The 22664-nt window shown below is 48.1% G+C and overlaps 1 protein-coding gene across 1 annotated transcript in view; it reads left to right on the top strand.

Moving 5' to 3' along the window:
* The first annotated feature begins 963 nt into the window (after positions 1 to 963).
* Positions 964 to 22664, top strand: part of UBE3B (ubiquitin protein ligase E3B) — a 92809-nt gene continuing 71108 nt past the window's right edge. The window contains 6 exon segments of the mRNA XM_030219431.1: positions 964 to 1390; positions 3221 to 3390; positions 6139 to 6259; positions 10540 to 10599; positions 15452 to 15556; positions 20992 to 21088. Coding sequence (XP_030075291.1) covers positions 3230 to 3390; positions 6139 to 6259; positions 10540 to 10599; positions 15452 to 15556; positions 20992 to 21088 — 544 coding nt within the window. The 5' untranslated portion in view covers positions 964 to 1390; positions 3221 to 3229.

The raw sequence follows: 22664 nt of genomic DNA, 5'->3' as shown, positions 1-22664 counted from the left end.
GGAAAACGGTAACGGAATTCAAACATGCGTGGGATAAACAAAGGAATCCTGTTCAGAAGGAAAGGATCCTCAGGAGCTTAACCGAGATTGGATAGCAGAGCCGGTAGTGGGAGGCGGGGCTGGAGGTTGGGAGGCGGGGATAGTGGGGGCAGACTTATACGGTCTGTGCCAGAGCCAGTGGTGGGAGGCAGGACTGGAGGTTGGGAGGCAGGGATAGCGCTGGGCAGACTTATACGGTCTATGCCAGAGCCGGTGGTTGGGAGGCGGGGCTAGTGCTGGGCAGACTTATACGGTCTATGCCAGAGCCGGTGGTTGGGAGGCGGGGCTAGTGCTGGGCAGACTTATACGGTCTGTGCCCTGAAGTGCACAGGTACAAATCAAAGTAGGGTATACACAAAAGTAGCACACATGAGTTGTCTTGTTGGGCAGACTGGATGGACCGTGCAGGTCTTTTTGTGCCGTCATCTACTATGTTTCGATCTAGGCACAGGAAAAAGATTTTAAACGCTTCCAGGTTTCAACCGTCTTCATATTTGATATAAATGTCGTAAATAAATAGATAGAAACTCTGAATGTTGAGCACCTGATTCTCATAACATGATGTCTGTTTTAGTGGCCCTTTACCAGGAGAAAAAAAAAATCTAAAATATCTGCACGAAAATAACCAGCTCCTCCAAATGACACACCGATTACGATTTGTAACAAATTACTATTGTACAAACGAAAAGTTATTCCGTTATTGTACTTCCGTATGCTGCACAAGCTAAGCATGTTTTGAAAATATAAGATTAAATAATAAATGCTACCAACAATAAAGAACGACAACGTGGATGCGGCAGCTGATAAGGTTTTGTTTTGAGTGTACGCAGAACGACGGCTGGGAAACAGAGATTAACCTAAGTGGCGTTTCAACATTTTGACGTCATGCCGTCTCCAGTTCTCAATCGGCCCGCCTCTCCCTTTTCCTGACCCAACAGAGCGCTACCAACCTCTCTCTCCCTCCCGCAGGACCGTCGTTTCTTCCCCTTTGTCGTTCCCGCAGCGATGAAAGGTGCTGCCTGAGGCAGTCGCTCTTCCCTGTGACTGTGACGCGTCTTGGCCATGCGGAACAGGAAGTTGCATTGGACGCGTCATAGGGAAGACCAAGAAGAGCCTCCCGAGGCAGCTCCTTTTAATCGCCGCGGTGCCTCTACCGGCAGCGATCAAGGCAGTTAACAGCATTAGTGAGCCGCGGGGAACGGGAGAGCGGCCAGCAGCGGGACGTCCTCCGGTGGACCGTTCAACTTGCCGCCGTGCCACCTATGTCAGGCCTGGAAATATTGGGGGTGCTTGAGCACCCACAGAGTCGGCTCCTATGTAACAGCTGTAGTTACTGAACGATCAGACCCAGGTAGTACATTTTCTGTATTTAAAGATCATGTGGATATAATTATGCTTTGCACGTGGTTCTGTATAACCTTCTTTTGACAGGTTGATATTTTTTCAGACTTCAAATCTTTATTAAAATTACTACAGCATTAATATTATAGAGGATGGATGAGGGAAGGGGTTGAACCTGTTAAAATTTGAACTTGCATGTTTTGTGGTTTGAATGCTTTTTTTAATTTGTTGAATAATAAACTGTTTAAAGGCTCAAAATAAAATTCACGTGAGAAGCGAAACACCATAATAATTAACAGAGCTGGATGATCACAAATTCAAAATCTTGGTTGGGTATCCAAAATCCATCAGACTCTACCTGTTTCCTGTTTTGTCTTGTCTTCTGTCATTAAAGTCTTTTGTGCCAATATGCTTTCTAGATTTAAGCTTAAGATTTCCCCCCCCCCCCCCAAAAAAAAATGTGAATAAAAATATGACTTACCAGCCTCTATGACAGCCTCAGATGTTAGAGCCAGGTCCATTAGAGCAGCATGCAGGTCCCTGGAGTAGTGGTCAGTGCATGGGAAACTCGGGTCCCTATCTCCCTCCTCTACCTGTCACACTTGTGGTGGAAACTGTGAGCCCTCCCAAAGTCACCAGAACCCTACTGTACCCACATATAGGTGCCCCCTTTACCCATAAGGGCTACTGTACTGGTGTACAGTGGGGGACAATGGGTTTTGGAGGACTCAGGGGACAAGTTAAGGGAGTAAAGGTGAGATATGTATCTGGAAGCATTCTTATGAAGTGCACAGATGTGCCCTCTAGGGTGTCCCATTGCTCTCCTGGGATGTCTGGGGGACCAGTCTACTAAAAATGCTGGCTCCTCCTACATCCCAATGGCATGATTCTCTACGTTTTGCACATTCGGGTTTTTCTTTTTTGGAAATGACCTTCTTTCCTATTCGGATTTTGGACGTTTTATGCAAAATGTCCAAAATCAGACTTAGATGTCATTTCGAAAATGCCCCTCTTAGGCTTCTAAGTTTAGACAAATAGGGCACAAGTTTAGGAGCCTAAAATTAGCAACTCAGATTTTTGGAATATTGGCCTCTTCATTAACCCATGGCAGAGGTGTAGCCAGACATGGTATTTTGGGTGGGCCTGGGCCCAAAGTAGGTGGGCACACAATTTCCCTTCCCCCTGCAATTTCGGCCCCCATCCCTGCCTCTGCACCAGTAAACCCCAACAAATAAAATATCTGAGCTGGCGGGGATCCCCAAGCCCCACCAGCTGGAAGAATTCCTTCAGCGGCCAGAACACGTCAATCCTCTAGTTACTGCAGCCAGTGGCACTATCCACGTGCTGCTGCACTGGCCTCTTCCCTCCTGCACATGCTCAGTTTTCATGCATGCACAAAAACTGAACCGCGCATGCGCAGGTGAGGGGGTGGTGCGGCTGCAATGTATGGACGGTGCCACCGGCTGCAGCAAGTAGGGGAATGAGCTGTTCTTGCCTCTGAAGGACCTCTTCCAGCTGGCAGGGCTTGGGGATCCCTGCCAGCCATAACAAAGATGCTAGAATTTTGGGTGGGCCTGAGCCCAATCTGGATGGGCCCATGCCCACCCATGGCTACGTCACTGACCCATGGATCCCTTTAGTAATTTGAACCAATCTAAATTGATGTCACTTATAAGGTTGAGTCCCAAAGATGTTTAAAAGTTGTGATCTGAAAAAAGAACCCTGTTTGGAATGTGAGAAAAAAACTTGTTCAAATTATGGCCTGCAGTTTTATAACCTATTTTCTTCACCTACAAGAGCAGTAATCTTCGCTCTTATCTGCCTAATTTTTTATTTTCAGGTTTCAAAAATGTTCAGTGCAACCCAGGTATCAAAAGTCCAGTTCCTTGACAAAGCTCGTCAAGCTCGTGAAGAGAGGAAGGAGTTGAAAGAACGAGAACGGGCGGCTGTTCAGATCCAGGCTTTCATTAGGTGCTTTCTTAGCAGATGCCGGCTGAAAAAAGAGATCAGGTGGGTCTCATTTCATTCTTTTGAAACAAATCATTCCTTAACTACATACAGAGTTGCCAAGTTAACCAGGTCCAGGAGGGAGACTTTATGGCCAGGCCCGGTTTTAATTTATATCCCAAAGCAGTGGGGTGTTTATGGTCTACACATTGAAATTGGTGCTGCAGATCCTGTAATGCATTAGGATTGGATTTCCAGCAACCAGAAGCAGCCTAAAGACCCCTCTCATATAGTTATTGATGCTATTTAATATACTGCTATGGAGGAGTGGAGTGGAGGAGTGGCCTAGTGGTTAGGGTGGTGGACTTTGGTCCTGGGGAACTGAGGAACTGAGTTCAATTCCCACGTCAGGCACAGGCAGCTCCTTGTGACTCTGGGCAAGTCACTTAACCCTCCATTGCCCCATGTAAGCTGCATTGAGCCTGCCATGAGTGGGAAAGCGCGGGGTACAAATGTAACAAAAATAAAATAGATACTATTGGAGATTCTACATGGAATGTTGCTTCTATTGGAGATTCTACATGGAATGTTGCTATTCCACTAGCAACATTCCATGTAGAAGCCTGCGCGGCCACATTGGTAATCTGCAAGGGCCGACTTCTACATGGAGTGTTGCTAGTGGAATAGCAACTTTCCATGTAGAATCTCAAATAGTAGCAACAGTGGAGGAGTGGCCTAGTGGTTAGGGTGGTGGACTTTGGTCCTGGGGAACTGAGGAACTGAGTTCGATTCCCACTTCAGGCACAGGCAGCTCCTTGTGACTCTGGGCAAGTCACTTAACCCTCCATTGCCCCATGTAAGCCGCATTGAGCCTGCCATGAGTGGGAAAGCACGGGGTACAAATGTAAAAAAAAAAAAAATCCAGAATATCTAAGCAGTGTACAATGTACAAGAGAGGGAGAAAAAAACAAACAACATAAAATAGAATACAAAACGGAAGTTAAAGCTTCAAAATTTAAAAAAAATGACACGGGAAGTAGCAAGAGCAGTGAAGCCACCAAGCATGTCTCCAGCCTTATGGGAAAAGCCACAGTTTAAGAGCCCTCTCAATTTGCCAAGGTTCAAGGCTCAATTTATTTGCTGTACCGCCAATCCAATGATACATCTGAGCTGTGTACAGTGGAGGTCAAAAGAATTTTCATGTCATTTTTTGGGGATCCAGGAATCTCCAGCTGAATTGGAAGCAGAAAGGTGGGAGAGGAGGAATCTGCAACTATCGGGGAATATTTCTGTATGTTACAGCCCATCATATTCATCCCAGTCATTGCAGTGACCAGTACTGTACCAAGAATTGTGCAAGCAGTACAGCTGCACAGGGCATAAAAATTGTTCCCAGACCACCGCCTCCTCTCATTGCTGGAGTGGGCAGGGCACTTAGTTTGTGGGAGTGGGTTCCTGAGAAGCTGCCAGCTTCTATGTTGCGTGGGTTCCCGAGAAGCTTCTAGCTTTTGTGTATGAGTGGGTTCCTGGGCTGTCCCGCTCCTGTGCATGAGCGTGTCCTAGAGTTTGCTGAGGCACTCCCTCATTCCTGTCAAGCTCCGTTCCAGTACTGCTATCAGATACTGAGACCCTGCCTTTCCAGAGATTGGTCTATCATAGTATTCCACTACGAACGAAGGGCTCACAACCTGGATTCATATTATTGCCCTGGGATTGGTAGCGTGGAATGTTGCTACTCCTTGAGATTCTGGAATCTTGCTAGTCCTTGGGATTCTTTAATACTAATTGGGTTTCTGCCAGGTACTTGTGACCTGGATTGGTCACTGTTGGAAGCAGGATACAGGGCTAGATGGACCATTGGTCTGAACCAATATGGTTATTCTTATGTTCTTAAATGCTGCACACCACAAGGAACTCGAATATATGCCGAGAGGCGATTTTTCACTAGTTTATTGTTTGGGCAAAAATGTCTCGTCTTATATTCGAGTATATGCAGTATGTAAATTTATTTATTTTATTTATTTATGTCAATTTATATACCGTATCTTATTGCTACTGCAAGACAGAATGGTTTACAATTTATAAAATAAAAGGAACAATACAATATGTACAGGTTGGACAAACATTGGAACTCCAATCATTACAGGAAAGCACAGCAAAACCACAAACTAGCTACATAAGATGAAAACAGTATAACTCATGATTTAGTGTATTGGAAAGCACCGCAAATACAGGATTAAGTACATAATATGATCTACACAAACATAAACAGTACAGTTTTGATTTAATATACATTGCAAATACCCATTTATAACCTTGCTTCCATTATTCTAAATTCTGTTCTACATAATTGATAAAATAGAAGGTTTTCAAAAGTTTCCAAAAATGAAAGTAAGATTTCTCAAGTCTGATCTCTTTTGGAAGGCCATTCCAAAGAGAAGGGGACAAGTAGAAAAAAGCCGAGTTCCGTGTAGATTCCCATCTAGCCCTAGCGAGAGGAGGAATCACTAACCTGTTGTCTGTTAGGGATCTAAGGGTTCGTGTGGCAGTGTAAGGAATAGTTAAATTTGACAGATAGTCAGGGTTTAGTGTGTAAAAAGCTTTATGGGTCAAAACTAAGGCTTTAAACTTAACTCTTGCTTCAACCGGAAGCCAGTGCAGTTGATATAGTAGAGGTGTTACTCTATCATCCCTCTGGGCCCTAAAATCTTCTAAGCATACAAAGAGAGGTTGTAACTTAGTCCTTTGCTAGATTCTGCTGTCGTGATTGACGCTGTTCTGTTTATGGTTGCTTGTTCTGTTTTTGTTAAGGAGGGAAGTAGATGACTTCTTTCACCTGGGTGAATCGGGTTCTTCCAAAAGAACAGCACTTTCTATCTTCAAAATCTCCAGGAGGCTTCTGTTTATATTTAACATTCTGCAGGACAGACTGGTGAGTAACGTGTGTGCATGCTAATCAGGATAACTGGCACCCTATATGAAAACTGGTAGTGGCGGAGGGTCTAGCACTACATCTCGCTTTCTTTCTCTCCCGCTTAGACCCTCTGCCCGCCTTCTCATTCCTCTGCCCTTATGGAGAGTAATTTTTATAATACCCATCTCTTCAAGATAGCCTACCCCAACGATTCAACCTAACCTAAGCCTGCCCACATGATTCTTATTGACGATTGTTTATACATTGACCATGTTTCCCATTATCCTTATTGCTACCCCATATCCATTCCTCTCTATCATCCTACGCCTACCTCCCAACGCTCATTTCCTTCTGCACCCAATTCCTCCCATGTTTAATTTACTTACCCGTTAACCCCATTAATATTGTGTTTACCACAAATTGTATATTCTTCTTACGACTTTGTAATTCTTTATACTGTTACTATGTAAGCCGCATTGAGCCTGCCATGTGTGGGAAAGCGCGGGATGCAAATGTAATAAATAAATAAATATGGTACCTAGGTTAAGTGAGCTGGAAGGGGGCTGTTTTGCTCATATTTTGTAAAGAGAAATAGGAACCTTTGTAAAACTCTGGCACATGTAGGTTCTAGTGTTTTATAAAGATTGCACCTACATTGCGGGCACAGCCATTAGGCCTTATGTGGTCTTAAACGTAACTGGAAAATGTATTCATTTAAAATTATGAAAACCATTTATATAGACCTACTTAAATGGATAAAGATAAGCTGATAGCGCTGAATACTGCTGTCATCTATTTATCTTTTACTTCTGCCCCCAGAGTGCCTCTGATCACTGCCTTTTTGATTTACATAGCTTTAGGTGGGGCATCAAGTTGACCAGCCACAAGTTATTTTCTTTCTTTCTTTAAAATATATATAGCCCGCTCTCCCCTGAATTCTACATAGTGCACCTAGAGATCAGCGCAAATTCTATAACAATACGCCTAACTTAACAAGCTACTGAGCGCTGATAACAGCACTTAACAAGCAATAGTGAGCTCTAATTGGCACTGATTAGAATTTAGGAGCACAAGTCGCTAAGCGTATTCTGTAACGATGTGCGCCAAATTTCTAACGTGTGCATGCAAAAAAGGGCTTGGTTATAGGTGGGGATATGGACGTTTTGTGGGTGTTCCAAAATTTACGTGCCTAATTATAGAATACTAGTAAAAAAGGCCCGTTTCTGACAGAAATGAAACGGGCGCTAACAAGGTTGTCCTCAGAGTGTGTATGTTTGCGAGTGTGTGTGAGAGAGTGACTGTGCGAGAGAGAAAGAGACTGAATGTGTGATTGTGTGAGAGAGAGAGAGTGAAAGTGGGTGTGCGAGTGTGTGAGAGAGAGTGTGTGGCAGGGTCCCTCCGTCCTCCCCTTGATCCGAGGTTCAGGGCCCCCCTTCCCCCCCCAGGTTGAGGGCCGGGCCGCCCTCCCTCCCCCCCAGTTTCAGGGTCCTCCCTCCCTTCCTTCCCCCCTCCCAGTTTGAGGGTCTCCCCTTCCAGTTTGAGGGTCTCCCTCTCTCCCTCCCTCCCTGGACACGCACCTTCCGATTTGAAGCTGAGGTGGTTCTTGGGGGGGGGGGGGGAGTTTTTGCACGTCGTCGTGAGTTCCTGTGAAGGAGAGAGCTGAGAACCTAACCGCCGTCTCCGCTGTTCAATGTGTTGCAGCCTTGATGTTCCATCACGTTCTGCTCCGCTGTTGGCTTTTCCGGTCGCGTGGATTGCTGCCTTCATGTTGCAGCACCTTCTGCTCCGCTCTTCGCGTTTCGTCCTGGAAGTGTTGTTGTGGGCTGTGGCTTTTGAGGCGTTGGTTGTTGTGTTGAAGTTTCTGTGCGTGCGTCTGACGTCAGACGCACGTACAGGAACTTCATCTGGACATCATGGAGGAAGCAACGGTGCGAAGGCAAGAGCAGGAGTTCGGCTGACGGGGGTTGGGCTCCCCTGTCAGCAGAGGTAGTGCCCGACGCCGGGGGAGGTTTTTCCGCCAAAAGGGGGGGGGGGGGGGTTGTCAGGGTTGTGGAAGGGGGGGGGGGGGTACAGGGTGCTGTAACGTGCAGGGCGGGGGTGTTAAAAACGTTGGCAACGGACAGTCAGGAAGTCGGTGGCAGGGCCGTGAGGGGACAGGGGGGTGTGGATGTTCGTCTGGTGGGGTGTTTGGTGTGTTGATGCGGCGAGGGGGGGGGGTCTGTGTTTGGCGGCTCCGTGCCACTTGCTCCGGTGCAGTGACAGCTGATTCCAAAGCAAGGGAATCAGCTGTCACTGATGTCAGTGCGTTGTAGTCTGTGTAGGAGACCACCTGTACGTTGTGAAGCTGACTGTGTGCGCGCAGGACGTCACCGCGTTTTGAAGCGAGGGCGGGGCACAGATACATGGTTGTTAAAAGTGGTTACAGAACTACGAACTTACGAACCCTGAAGCCACAAAGTCAGCCTTAGAACGTTGAGGTTGCTTTTTATGTACAGATGGGGCGTGGCTGAGGGCGGGCCTATGAGTGAGGGTGAGTGTTCCTGATACCCTAGCATACCAAGAGTCCTACCAAGAGTACAGGAGTTCAGGGCTTTACTGCCACGGAGTGAGCTTCAGAACATTCGAGGTGGGATTTATTTATATAGATGGCCCAATGTGCGGGGATTTATACTACATTTTCTTTGCTGTAAATAGATGCACATAGATTTAGAGGCTGAAATATCAACTAAGCGTATTCTATAATTGGTGCCTAAATCTAGGCACAAATTATAGAATAAGCCTAGCACTGATTTCAGCACCGATTTTTTTTTTTTTTTTTTTTTTTTTAAGGCACCATATATAGAATCTCCCCCTCTATCCTTCCATTCTAGGTGGGTTACAAAGTTAAAACATCTAATATAATAATTTGTACCTGAATGTTCTACGGGTGGCTGGCTGGTTGGGTTCGTAACATCCTGACGTCAGCAAGCCTCCAGCGTTCCCTTCCCTCTCACTGTCCCGCCCTCGCGTAAAGATGTCAGAGGATTGTGGAACAGGGAGAGGAAAGGGAACGCTGGAGGCAAACTGACGTTAGGATGTTACGAACGGATGGGAGGGCAGGGCACAGGACAATCGCTGGACATGGAGGGGAGGACAGAATCGCGGGACATCGAGGGGAGGGGAAGGCAGGGCAGAGGAGAATCGATGGACATGGATGGGAGGAGAGGAGAGAATCGCGGGACACGGATGGGAGGGCAAGGCAGAGGAGAATCGCTGGACATGGAGGGGATGGGAGGCGAGGGGAGAATTGCAGGACACGGAAGGGAGGGCAGGGCAAAGGAGAATCACTGGACATGGAGGGGATGGGAGGTGAGGGGAGAATCACGGCACACAGAGGGGACGGCAGGGCAGTGGAGAATTGCTGCACATGGAGGGGCGGTCAGAATCACGGGACACGGAGGGGATGGGAGGGCAGGGAAGAATCATGGGACATGGAGGGGAGGAGGGGAGGGGAGGGAAGAATCGTGGGACATGGAGGGGAGGGCAGGGGAGAGAGGAGAAATCGCTTAGATGAGAGCCTTCTTAGGGCCCGTTTCATTTTTGACGAAACGGGCTTGGTTGCACTAATAATAATATAATTACCCAAGACAGCATCGAAGTAACAACACATAATGAAAACCACACAAAAATACTTGGAACAAATGAATGAGCCATAAAACATATTCCCAAACTGTGTTAATGAACTGAAAGAAAATAATTCAAAAGAGAGTGTGATCCATAACAAATTAAATTAAGTCTGGAATGCTTGAGTGAATAAATGAGCCTTAAGCTGTTTGCTGTATTGTGTTAATGAACCGATACAGCGTAACTCAGCAGGTTCTGTGTTCCATGTGTGGATCCTGGCCTGGGATTTTAAACAGAAATAATTAATGCGGTTAACTCCAAAGTGAATTGCATAAATCTCTTTGAATATCAGCCTCCTGCAGTTTGGCAGAGCTGAGTATCACATAAGCTTTTCTAGACTGGGATGTTTGCATGTGGCACTTTTAATCCAAACCATGACCATTTAGGGTTATTACGCAATAATGAAAGCCAGGAAATTGAGAAGTGGCTTGTGAACGAAACACTCAGATGAGAGAATTATTGATAAAGCTCTTACTGTGAAGAATTCATCTACAAGCTATTTTTGTTTTGTGGAAAGAGGGTAGTGCTTTAGTAAAAATAACTCCTAATTAGTGCTGTATCTGGAGGAAGACCTTTGCGTTACTTATTATCTGATCAGTAGAATATTGATTTTTTTGTTTTGTTTTTCTCTGCAGAGGTTTGAAAAGTTATGTCGCTGCATTCTTAACAGTATGGAGTATGATAATGAACCCAAGGTCAGTATATGTGTTTTTTAAGAAATAAAAAGTGCACTTTTGTATAGGATCTAGGATAGAAAAGAGACATCCAAGTCTGGACTTGCATTGTATTTCACAAAAAGCTCACTGAACTTGTCGCCTTCTTTAAAATGCTTATTTGGCTGTAGGGAAAAATTCATGTATGTGGTTGGCAATAGAGGCTGACCAAATTTCAGTTTCTTGTTCGGCACCGAAACTGGTCCAGAATTCAGGTTTGAGTTTCTGCCAAAAATGCCAGTGCATTTTCGGCTAAAACCAAAAATCTCTCTCTCTCGTGAAGACAGGCCCGCTGGAAGCAGCTTCTCTCAAGCCAGTTCTCCCCTCCTAAGCTCCCTCTCATGGTAGCCCCCCCTCCCAAGCCTGCTACCAATCTTCCCCCCCCCTCCCCCCCCACCGGTGGCAGTACCCTCCTGTTCTTACCTATTCGTTGGTGGGCATTGGGCGCAGGACTGTCCCCACTCCTGCGCACACCCAACATAGCGAGACTGTTGGCGGAAGTCCTGGAAGCCATTTTCTGGGCCGAGTGTGCAGCGGACAAAGCCCAGGAACAAAGGAGGATGTTCCTACATCCGCTACCCATCAACAAAATGGTAGGCCCAGGAGAGGGCTGGCCCGGAGGGGGGGGAGGCAGGTTGAGAGGGAGGAGCTGCCACCTGAAGGGGGAGCTGCTACTGGGTCCGGAGGGGGGGGGAGGGGAATGTAGTTTTATTTTTGGCTTGGGTTTCTGCCAGTTTCGGTCAATGATTCAGTTCTGTAGGACTGTTTACATGTGTAAACGGTGCTCTTGTAAAAGTGCTTCCAAATGTTGTACAAAGCATTATATAATCCTTCAACTTTGTACTGACCGTTACTGCAAAGTGACTGAGGAAGTAAGAATAGACCTGGGAATCTCTCTTATCCTCTGGGCTCTGTGTTGGGTTCGAGCAGCTCCTCCCCCTTAAGGATTATCAGCACAGATATAACTAAGGGCTTCTTACTCTGCTTAATGAAGTTCATAGAAAAGCTGGAAAGTGCTACATATATACTCGTTGCTAATTATAGACACTAATCCCGGGATTTTATATATCGCGCAGAAATCGAAGCGTATTCAATAACAATGTGCAGAAGCTAATAGGTTAGCCAGCTAATCAGTGCTGATAATTGGATGTTAACCAATTATCAGCAGTAGTTGAAATTAATTAGAATTTATGCGCACAACTTGCTAAGCATATTCTGTAACGTGGGACGCGTAAGTTCTAAGTTGCATAGTTGAAAAAGGGGTGTGGAATGGGTGGGTTGTGGATGTGTCTGTACTGTTTTAGAATACACCCACTCTGTGCCTAATCTAGATCTTGGAATTTACACCAGGTTTTACTTGGTGTAATTGGCCGCCTAAATTAAGGCATACTTTTATAGGATATGCTTAAGTGAATTTAATTTCGGCGCCAAATTTTTAGGAGGGATATGTAGAATTGTGTCCTAGGGATTCTGTTTTGGACATTTTGAAAAGTATATTGAATAAGCCATAACTACAAAGAGCAGAATCTTGCTTCATTTTAAACCTTCGGAGATCAAAGTTGAGCATCAAAAGCTGGCGATATCGCTTTTACGGCTAGTAAATTGGCTTTAGCGCAAGCATGAAAGCAGCTGGCCTGCCCTCTATATCTTGGGTGCTTCAGAAATGGGACCTTCTTTTCAAATGTCTAAGTTGACAGCGTTACAACACGGATACCTGGCTAATTTGGACAGCCATATCTCTTCCAGTCTGTTTGTAAGGAGATTTTATTTTTTTGCACCAGTTTTCTTATCCAGGTGTATCCTTTAGATGCCACTGTGGTCGTGGGGTGGGAGTTGGGGGATTGTTCAGATTTATAGAATGTATGTGTAACGTTTTTTTTTTTTCTTGTATTTCAATAAAAACTAAAACTATTTTGGAAAAAAAAAAAGAATCTAGTCCTAGAAGGATAATTCTGTCGCTGTGTGTTTATAATGGAGTGGCCTAGTGGTTAGAGTGGTGGACTCTGGTCCTGGGGAACTGGGGAGCTGAGTTTGATTCCCACTTCAGGCACAGGCAGCTCCTTGTGACTCTGGGCAAGTCACTTAACCCTCCATTGCCCCATGTAAGCCGCATTGAGCCTGCCATGAGTGGGAAAGCGCAGGGTACAAATGTAACAAAAATAAAATAGATACTATTGGAGATTCTACATGGAATGTTGCTACTATTGGAGATTCTACATGGAATGTTGCTATTCCACTAGCAACATTCCATGTAGAAGGCTGCGCAGGCTTCTGTTTCTGTGAGTCTGACGTCCTGCACGTACGTGCAGGACGTCAGACTCACAGAAGCAGAAGCCTGCGCGGCCACATTGGTGATCTGCAAGGGCCGACTCTACATGGAATGTTGCTAGTGGAATAGCAACATTCAACTCAACATTCCATGAAGAATCTCAAATAGTAGCAACAGTGGAGGAGTGGCCTAGTAGTTAGGGTGGTGGACTCTGGTCCTGGGGAACTGAGTTCAATTCCCACTTCAGGCACAGGCAGCTCCTTGTGACTCTGGGCAAGTCATTTAACCCTCCTTTGCCCCATGTAAGCTGCATTGAGCCTGCCATGAGTGGGAAAGCGCGGGGTACAAATGTAACAAAAATAAAATAGATACTATTGGAGATTCTACATGGAATGTTGCTATTCCACTAGCAACATTCCATGTAAAAGGCTGCGCAGGCTTCTGTTTCTGTGAGTCATCCTGCACGACGTCAGACTCACAGAAGCAGGAGCCTGCGCGGCCACATTGGTGATCTGCAAGGGCCGACTTCTACATGGAATGTTGCTAGTGGAATAGCAACATTCCATGTAGAATCTCAAATAGAAGCAACAGTGGAGGAGTGGCCTAGTGGTTAGGGTGGTGGACTTTGGTCCTGAGGAACTGAGTTCGACTCCCACTTCAGGCACAGGCAGCTCCTTGTGACTCTGGGCAAGTCATTTATCCCTCCATTGCCCCATGTAAGCCGCATTGAGCCTGCCATGAGTGGGAAAGCGCGAGGTACAAATGTAACAGAAAATATAAATAATGAGGTGCCTGAAGGGAGCTTTTTCTCTAAAGGAAAGTAGGTACTTTCTTTTACAGAATTCTAGCGTAATCAGGTGTATATGAGCATGTCCGGATAACACCAACCATAGAGCAGGTATAATGTTAGTCCGCCTGATAATTAATTTCATTTAACCAGCCAGGCTCCTGGCCGCTTAAATGGCACTTAACTGGCTATTGGCAAAATTCAGCGGGAGAGCTATCTACTGCTGAATATCACTGTTTAGTGTTTAGCAGTCAGCTGGTTATATCGCGCGATATAACAGGCTATCCGCTGATATTCAAGTGCATTGCCAGCTGAGGGGCCCTTTAACTAAGCCACATAGGCGCCTACGCGTGTCATTTCGGAACTACTGCCCGGCTACCGCGTTGCCTGGGCGGTAATTTCATTTTTTACGTGTGTCCAGTACACTTGGAGCCTCTCTTCTGCCCCCTTCTGATGCAACTTCCTGTTTATGTGGGGTGGACTAGGGCAGAAGAAAGGCTCCAAGCATTGGGCCCCCTGGTGCTCTGGGTCCTCGGGTAGTGTTCAGTTGCCTGAAAAATCAGTCTGCCCTTGCCCGTGGCACACTGGTTGAAAAACGCTGGTCTAGCGCATGGATACATGTTTTGACATTTCTGTGTGTATGTGCACACATACATACATAAGTACATAAGTAATGCCATACTGGGAAAAGACCAAGGGTCCATCGAGCCCAGCATCCTGTCCACAACAGCGGCCAATCCAGGCCAAGGGCACCTGGCAAGCTTCCCAAACGTACAAACATTCTATACATGTTATTCCTGGAATTTTGGAGTTTTCCAAGTCCGTTTAGTAGCGGTTTATGGACTTGTCCTTTAGGAAACCGTCCAACCCCTTTTTAAACTCTGCTAAGCTAACCGCCTTCACCACTTTCTCCGGCAACGAATTCCAGAGTTTAATTACACGTTGGGTGAAGAAAAATTTTCTCCGATTTGTTTTAAATTTACTACACTGTAGTTTCATCGCATGCCCCCTAGTCCTAGTATTTTTGGAAAGCGTGAACAGACGCTTCACATCCATATATATATATATATATACATATTAGTATTTGAACGTTTTGCATGTAAAAGGGTCATGTATTTGATTTACCGCCTTTCTGAGGTACAACCAAAGCAGTTTACATGTATTATATGTAGGTACTTTCCCATGTCCCTAGTGCAGGGGCGTAGCCAGGCAACAGATTTTGGGTGTGCCTAGGCAAGAAGTGGGTGGGCACCAAGTGTTCTCTCTCCTCCCCCTGCCACCACCACCAAAAAAATATCTCAGTTGGCGGGATGATGCTTCTTTCCACCTTGGCACTGAAAACTGAGCATGTGTAGGTGCCGGTATCGTGGAGAGTAGCGTTTTCGTTACCATCAGGGGGAAGTTTTAAGCTGCTAGAGCTTGGGATCCCCACCAGCTACTGCTAAATGTGTGCTACTGTTGGGTAGGCCCTGGCCCACCCAGGCCCACCTGTGGCTACGCCACTGCCCTAGTGGGCTCACAATAAGTTTTTGTACCTGGGGAAATGGAGGGTTAAGTGACTTGCCAAGGGTCAGAAGGGAGTGGGAGTTGAACCCAGTTCCCCAGGTTGTAGCCCACTGCACTAAGCACTAGCCTACTACTCCACTGATGCATAAATTGTAGCACCTGTTTTAAAGAATTTACCCCTAAGTGCTGAGAGAGAGAAGACCTGCTGCATAACTATTCCCGACTTCCCTGATGCTGCTGTTCAGACTAACTTACCACATTTCTGCCTTTAGGTCTGGTATGTGTCATTAGCTCTGTCTAAGGATCTGACACTCCTGTGGATTAAACAGATCAAGGACGTTCTGTGGATTTGCTGTGAATTCTTCAAGCAGTTAAAGGTAACTGTCTTTCCTTTTGATTTTCTGCCTTGTTAAACCAAACAGTAGACGGCATGTTGATCAGTGCTTAAAGGGAGAATCACAGTAGGAAGGAAGCAGTAAGTAGAAAATGCAGTCATAGGTCTATCGCTTAGGGATATATAAATACGTAGATCAGCGGTTCCCAAACTGTGCACCGTGGCACTCTGGTGCATCGCAGTGAGCTCTCAGGGGTGCCACGGCGCATCGCTCCCTACGTTCTCCTCCCGTAGGTCTGACATCTGCCACTTCCTGCTTCTTCCCCCACTGCCAATGCAGTGCTTGCAGCTTACGTTTTGGGGCTGTCTGCAATTCACACAGGCACTACAGGTATTTCCCTCTGCCGCGTCCGGCCCTCGCAACAGGAAGTTGCATCAGAGAGGGCTGGATGTGGCAGACTGGAAAGGCCCCGGAGTTCCTGTGTGAATCATGGATGGCCCAAAAATGGAAGCTGTAAGCATTGCAGCGGCGGCTGCAGGTGAAGGAAGTGGCAGCGATCCTGGACCTGCAGGAAGGAAGGTAGCGGTGTGCTGTTGTGAAAGGAGGGGGCTGCAGAAAGGAAGGTAGTGGTGTGCTGGTGTGAGAGGAGGGGGCTGCAGGGAGGAAGGTAGTGGTGTGCTGGTGTGAGAGGAGGGGGCTGCAGAAAGGAAGGTAGTGGTGTGCTGGTGTGAGAGGAGGGGGCTGCAGGGAGGAAGGTAGTGGTGTGCTGGTGTGAGAGGAGGGGGCTGCAGAAAGGAAGGTAGTGGTGTGCTGGTGTGAGAGGAGGGGATTTCAGGGAGGAAGGTAGCAGTGTGCTGGTGTGAGGAGGGGGCTGCAGGGAGGAAGAAGGGAGGGGAGTGCAGAAAGGAAGGTAGTGGTGTGCTGGTGTGAGAGGAGGGGATTTCAGGGAGGAAGGTAGCGGTGTGCTGGTGTGAGGAGGGGGCTGCAGGGAGGAAGAAGGGAGGGGACTGCAGAAAGGAAGGTAGTGGTGTGCTGGTGTGAGAGGAGGGGATTTCAGGGAGGAAGGTAGCGGTGTGCTGGTGTGAGGAGGGGGCTGCAGGGAGGAAGAAGGGAGGGGAGTGCAGAAAGGAAGGTAGTGGTGTGCTGGTGTGAGAGGAGGGGGCTGCAGGGAGGAAGGTAGTGGTGTGCTGGTGTGAGAGGAGGGGGCTGCAGGGAGGAAGGTAGTGGTGTGCTGGTGTGAGGAGGGGGCTGCAGGGAGGAAGGTATTGGTTTGCTGGTGTGAGAGGGGGCTGCAGAAAGGAAGGTAGTGGTGTGCTGGTGTGAGAGGAGGGGGGCTGCAGAAAGGAAGGTAGTGGTGTGCTGGTGTGAGGAGGGGCTGCAGGGAAGAAGGTAGTGGTGTGCTGGTGTGAGAGGAGGGGCTGCAGGGAGGAAGGTATTGGTTTGCTGGTGTGAGAGGGGGCTTCAGAAAGGAAGGTAGTGGTGTGCTGGTGTGAGAGGAGGGGATTTCAGGGAGGAAGGTAGCGGAGTGCTCGTGTGAGGAGGGGGCTGCAGGGAGGAAGAAGGGAGGGGACTGCAGAAAGGAAGGTAGTGGTGTGCTGGTGTGACAGGAGGGGATTTCAGGGAAGAAGGTAGTGGTGTGCTGGTGTGAGAGGAGGGGGCTGCAGAAAGGAAGGTAGTGGTGTGCTGGTGTGAGAGGAGGGGATTTCAGGGAGGAAGGTAGCGGAGTGCTCGTGTGAGGAGGGGGCTGCAGGGAGGAAGAAGGGAGGGGACTGCAGAAAGGAAGGTAGTGGTGTGCTGGTGTGACAGGAGGGGATTTCAGGGAAGAAGGTAGTGGTGTGCTGGTGTGAGAGGAGGGGGCTTCAGAAAGGAAGGTAGTGGTGTGCTGGTGTGAGAGGAGGGGATTTCAGGGAGGAAGGTAGCGGAGTGCTCGTGTGAGGAGGGGGCTGCAGGGAGGAAGAAGGGAGGGGACTGCAGAAAGGAAGGTAGTGGTGTGCTGGTGTGACAGGAGGGGATTTCAGGGAAGAAGGTAGTGGTGTGCTGGTGTAAGAGGAGGGGGCTGCAGAAAGGAAGGTAGTGGTGTGCTGGTGTGAGAGGAGGGGGCTGCAGGGAGGAAGGTAGTGGTGTGCTGGTGTGAGAGGAGGGGGCTGCAGAAAGGAAGGTAGTGGTGTGCTGGTGTGAGGAGGGGGCTACAGGGAAGAAGGTAGTGGTGTGCTGGTGTGAGAGGAGGGGGCTGCAGAAAGGAAGGTAGTGGTGTGCTGGTGTGAGGAGGGGGCTGCAGGGAAGAAGGTAGTGGTGTGCTGGTGTGAGAGGAGGGGCTGCAGGGAGGAAGGTATTGGTTTGCTGGTGTGAGAGGGGGCTTCAGAAAGGAAGGTAGTGGTGTGCTGGTGTGAGAGGAGGGGATTTCAGGGAGGAAGGTAGCGGTGTGCTGGTGTGAGGAGGGGGCTGCAGGGAGGAAGAAGGGAGGGGACTGCAGAAAGGAAGGTAGTGGTGTGCTGGTGTGACAGGAGGGGATTTCAGGGAAGAAGGTAGTGGTGTGCTGGTGTGAGAGGAGGGGGCTGCAGAAAGGAAGGTAGTGGTGTGCTGGTGTGACAGGAGGGGGCTGCAGAAAGGAAGGTAGTGGTGTGCTGGTGTGAGAGGAGGGGGCTGCAGGGAGGAAGGTAGTGGTGTGCTGATGTGAGAGGAGGGGGCTGCAGGGAGGAAGGTAGTGGTGTCCTGGTGTGAGAGGAGGGGCTGCAGGGAGGAAGGTAGCAGTGTGCTGGTGTGAGGAGGGGGCTGCAGGGAGAAAGAAGGGAGGGGACTGCAGAAAGGAAGGTAGTGGTGTGCTGGTGTGAGAGGAGGGGCTGCAGGGAGGAAGGTAGCAGTGTGCTGGTGTGAGGAGGGGGCTGCAGGGAGGAAGAAGGGAGGGGACTGCAGAAAGGAAGGTAGTGGTGTGCTGGTGTGAGAGGAGGGGATTTCAGGGAGGAAGGTAGCGGTGTGCTGGTGTGAGGAGGGGGCTGCAGGGAGGAAGAAGGGAGGGGACTGCAGAAAGGAAGGTAGTGGTGTGCTGGTGTGAGAGGAGGGGATTTCAGGGAAGAAGGTAGTGGTGTGCTGGTGTGAGAGGAGGGGGCTGCAGAAAGGAAGGTAGTGGTGTGCTGGTGTGAGGAGGGGGCTGCAGGGAAGAAGGTAGTGGTGTGCTGGTGTGAGAGGAGGGGCTGCAGGGAGGAAGGTATTGGTTTGCTGGTGTGAGAGGGGGCTTCAGAAAGGAAGGTAGTGGTGTGCTGGTGTGAGAGGAGGGGATATCAGGGAGGAAGGTAGCGGTGTGCTGGTGTGAGGAGGGGATTTCAGGGAAGAAGGTAGTGGTGTGCTGGTGTGAGAGGAGGGGGCTGCAGAAAGGAAGGTAGTGGTGTGCTGGTGTGACAGGAGGGGATTTCAGGGAAGAAGGTAGTGGTGTGCTGGTGTGAGAGGAGGGGGGCTGCAGAAAGGAAGGTAGTGGTGTGCTGGTGTAACAGGAGGGGGCTGCAGAAAGGAAGGTAGTGGTGTGCTGGTGTGAGAGGAGGGGGCTGCAGGGAGGAAGGTAGTGGTGTGCTGATGTGAGAGGAGGGGGCTGCAGGGAGGAAGGTAGTGGTGTCCTGGTGTGAGAGGAGGGGCTGCAGGGAGGAAGGTAGCAGTGTGCTGGTGTGAGGAGGGGGCTGCAGGGAGGAAGAAGGGAGGGGACTGCAGAAAGGAAGGTAGTGGTGTGCTGGTGTGAGAGGAGGGGGCTGCAGGGAGGAAGGTAGTGGTGTCCTGGTGTGAGAGGAGGGGCTGCAGGGAGGAAGGTAGCAGTGTGCTGGTGTGAGGAGGGGGCTGCAGGGAGGAAGAAGGGAGGGGACTGCAGAAAGGAAGGTAGTGGTGTGCTGGTGTGAGAGGAGGGGATTTCAGGGAGGAAGGTAGCGGTGTGCTGGTGTGAGGAGGGGGCTGCAGGGAGGAAGAAGGGAGGGGACTGCAGAAAGGAAGGTAGTGGTGTGCTGGTGTGAGAGGAGGGGATTTCAGGGAGGAAGGTAGCGGTGTGCTGGTGTGAGGAGGGGGCTGCAGGGAGGAAGAAGGGAGGGGACTGCAGAAAGGAAGGTAGTGGTGTGCTGGTGTGAGGAGGGGATTTCAGGGAAGAAGGTAGTGGTGTGCTGGTGTGAGAGGAGGGGGCTGCAGAAAGGAAGGTAGTGGTGTGCTGGTGTGAGGAGGGGGCTGCAGGGAAGAAGGTAGTGGTGTGCTGGTGTGAGAGGAGGGGCTGCAGGGAGGAAGGTATTGGTTTGCTGGTGTGAGAGGGGGCTTCAGAAAGGAAGGTAGTGGTGTGCTGGTGTGAGAGGAGGGGATATCAGGGAGGAAGGTAGTGGTGTGCTGGTGTGAGAGGAGGGGGCTGCAGAAAGGAAGGTAGTGGTGTGCTGGTGTAACAGGAGGGGGCTGCAGAAAGGAAGGTAGTGGTGTGCTGGTGTGAGAGGAGGGGGCTGCAGGGAGGAAGGTAGTGGTGTGCTGATGTGAGAGGAGGGGGCTGCAGGGAGGAAGGTAGTGGTGTCCTGGTGTGAGAGGAGGGGCTGCAGGGAGGAAGGTAGCAGTGTGCTGGTGTGAGGAGGGGGCTGCAGGGAGGAAGAAGGGAGGGGACTGCAGAAAGGAAGGTAGTGGTGTGCTGGTGTGAGAGGAGGGGGCTGCAGGGAGGAAGGTAGTGGTGTTCTGGTGTGAGAGGAGGGGCTGCAGGGAGGAAGGTAGTAGTGTGCTAGTGTGTGCAGGGAAAGGCAGACCCGTGTGTGGGGGGGGGGGGGGGGGGGGGGGGTGGGGAGGGGGTCCACGAACTGAAAAAGTTTTGGAACTCCTGATGTAGAGGATAATGAAGAATCTTGAGAACATAAAGCACCCTTTACACGCAATAAGCGGCTGATTTACTTGCTGGAGGCAGATTGTACCTATTTTTAAGTGATATATGTTTACACATTCATGCTCCTTAATTCTATGAAAGTTGCCAAAACCTGCGTGTGCAAATTTGGGCAGGCGCCCAATTTATTTGAATAACGAGCCAACTAGTGCCAGTAATTGACTTTTTAACAAGCAATTATTGGTGCTAATAGAAATTAACATACACTTGGGAAAGGGAGCATAAATGGGAGGGTCACGGATTCCAATTACGCAAAGAATTATAGAATAAGGGGTTTCTGCGAGTAAATTTAGGTGGGGGCCTTCTCACCATGCTTTCGTTGGTGCAAATGGATGCACCTAAATTTACGCATGACCCCTGCGCTTAAGCGCTATTCTCTAATCCTGGTTTATAAGCCCATATAAGCTGTGTTGGTCCACTATTTGATACTACAGTCTGCAGTGATCAACACAGCTCACAGAACTCCGCATTAGAGTTCAAAAAGAAATAACAGCTAAATCTATATTAATGTAGCTCTGCAAGTATTAAGTAACCCTGCCCCTTAATTCACCCTATGATTTGCAGCATTGAACAATTGGGTGCTTTTTCTTTTTTTCAGCCTGACATCTTACAGGACTCCAAACTTGTCACTTTGTACCTCACAATGCTGGTGACTTTTACAGACACATCCACGTGGAAGTTACTGCGAGGAAAAGGTGTGTGTGCCTTTTTATTTTTCAAAGCCACAGAACTAGTGTTTCTTCGGATCTAATGCCAGTGTAGTTTCTGAATGGGCCGTTTAAAGATTTCCTTTCATATGTAATCCAGTTTCACTTTGAGTCCTTTGAAACCAAGCCTAATATCAGTTGTTGCGTGTTTTGTGCCAAAATTTATATCCAAAAGCATGGTAAAATAGTCACTCCTTATAGTAAAGACTAGTAAGAAATGCCCATTTCTGGAAAAAATGAAACGGGCGCTAGCAGGGTAATCCCCCCCCCCCCCCCCCCCCCCGTCCTCCCTCCCGAGTTGCAGACACCCCCTCCGTGCCTCCGTTCCGAGTTGCACACCTCTCCTCTTCCTCCGTTCGTCCCTCAGTGACGTGGTTGTGAGGGCCGCCCCGCCCTCAACGTCATCGCGTTTTGACGCGAGGGCCGCCCCGCCCTCAACATCATCTCGTTTTGACGCGAGGGCGGAGCTACAGTGACTGGAGCCTGCAGGCCAAACTGGATATCTCGGGCGCCTCAAGTTTCCGGCTTGAGGCTTCAAAGTGCCTTTTATATATATAGATGAGAAGAGGCAATAACTTTTTTTTTTTTTTTTTTAATACTTTATTCAAATTTACATTTATGCAATACAACATAAATCAATCAAGATAAAAATAAAGGAATTCAGTCAAAACGGAAATTTTCCAACATTATATCGACCACAAATTATGATCCAAGATCTAGGAAAATAACTAAAATCAAAAAGCAATCAGTTTAAGTGAACAGAGAGAGATGGCGAAAAATCGCAGCCGAATAGCGCTAAATACAGTGCCTATTACAACATTATTCTTTAGAGGTAATAAATTCTTGTAATTTTTCTGGGTCAAAGAAAATATATGATATAGAATCAATGGTGATAAGACATTTACAAGGAAACCTCAATTGAAAAGTTCCACCTAAACGGAGAACTCTTTCTTTTAATAACAGGAAAACTTTTCTTCTTCTCTGGATATCTTTGGAAAAGTCTGGGAAAACCTGTATTTTTGACCCAAGAAAAGTGGAGTTCATATGGCGAAAATAAAGTCTCAAGATGTTATTACGGTCTGTTTGCAGTGCAAATGTAGCAAGCAGTGTGGTTCTCTCAGATATGACCTCCATAGAACTTTCCAGGAAGTCAGTTAAATTTGTAGCAGCTTGAGGATTTTGAGGAATATCACCCGTTCTTGCACCAGAAATATATTGTACTCTTATAATAGGAGGGAATCCCTCAGAGGGCACACCCAGTATCTCATGCACATATTTCCTCAACATTTCCAGTGCTGGGATGAGTGGAGATTTAGGAAAGTTAAAAAAACGTAGATTATTTATGCGAATTTGGTTTTCAAGGAAATCTATTTTACGCTGCTGAAAGGTGAAACTTTTCATCAACATTTCTGTTGAAGATTTCACTGCTTTAAAGTCATTGTCCAAAACATTCATTTTAATTGTATGCTCTGCAACTTTAAGAGAAATATCTTTTTGAGTTTGCTTTACCTCTGCCAATTCTCCCATTAGGATTCGGGCAATCTGTTGTACGTTGGAGTTTAGG

Source organism: Microcaecilia unicolor, chromosome 11 (assembly GCF_901765095.1).
Source record: "Microcaecilia unicolor chromosome 11, aMicUni1.1, whole genome shotgun sequence".
Classification (NCBI taxonomy): domain Eukaryota; kingdom Metazoa; phylum Chordata; class Amphibia; order Gymnophiona; family Siphonopidae; genus Microcaecilia; species Microcaecilia unicolor.
This window is presented reverse-complemented; position numbering and strand designations above follow the sequence as displayed.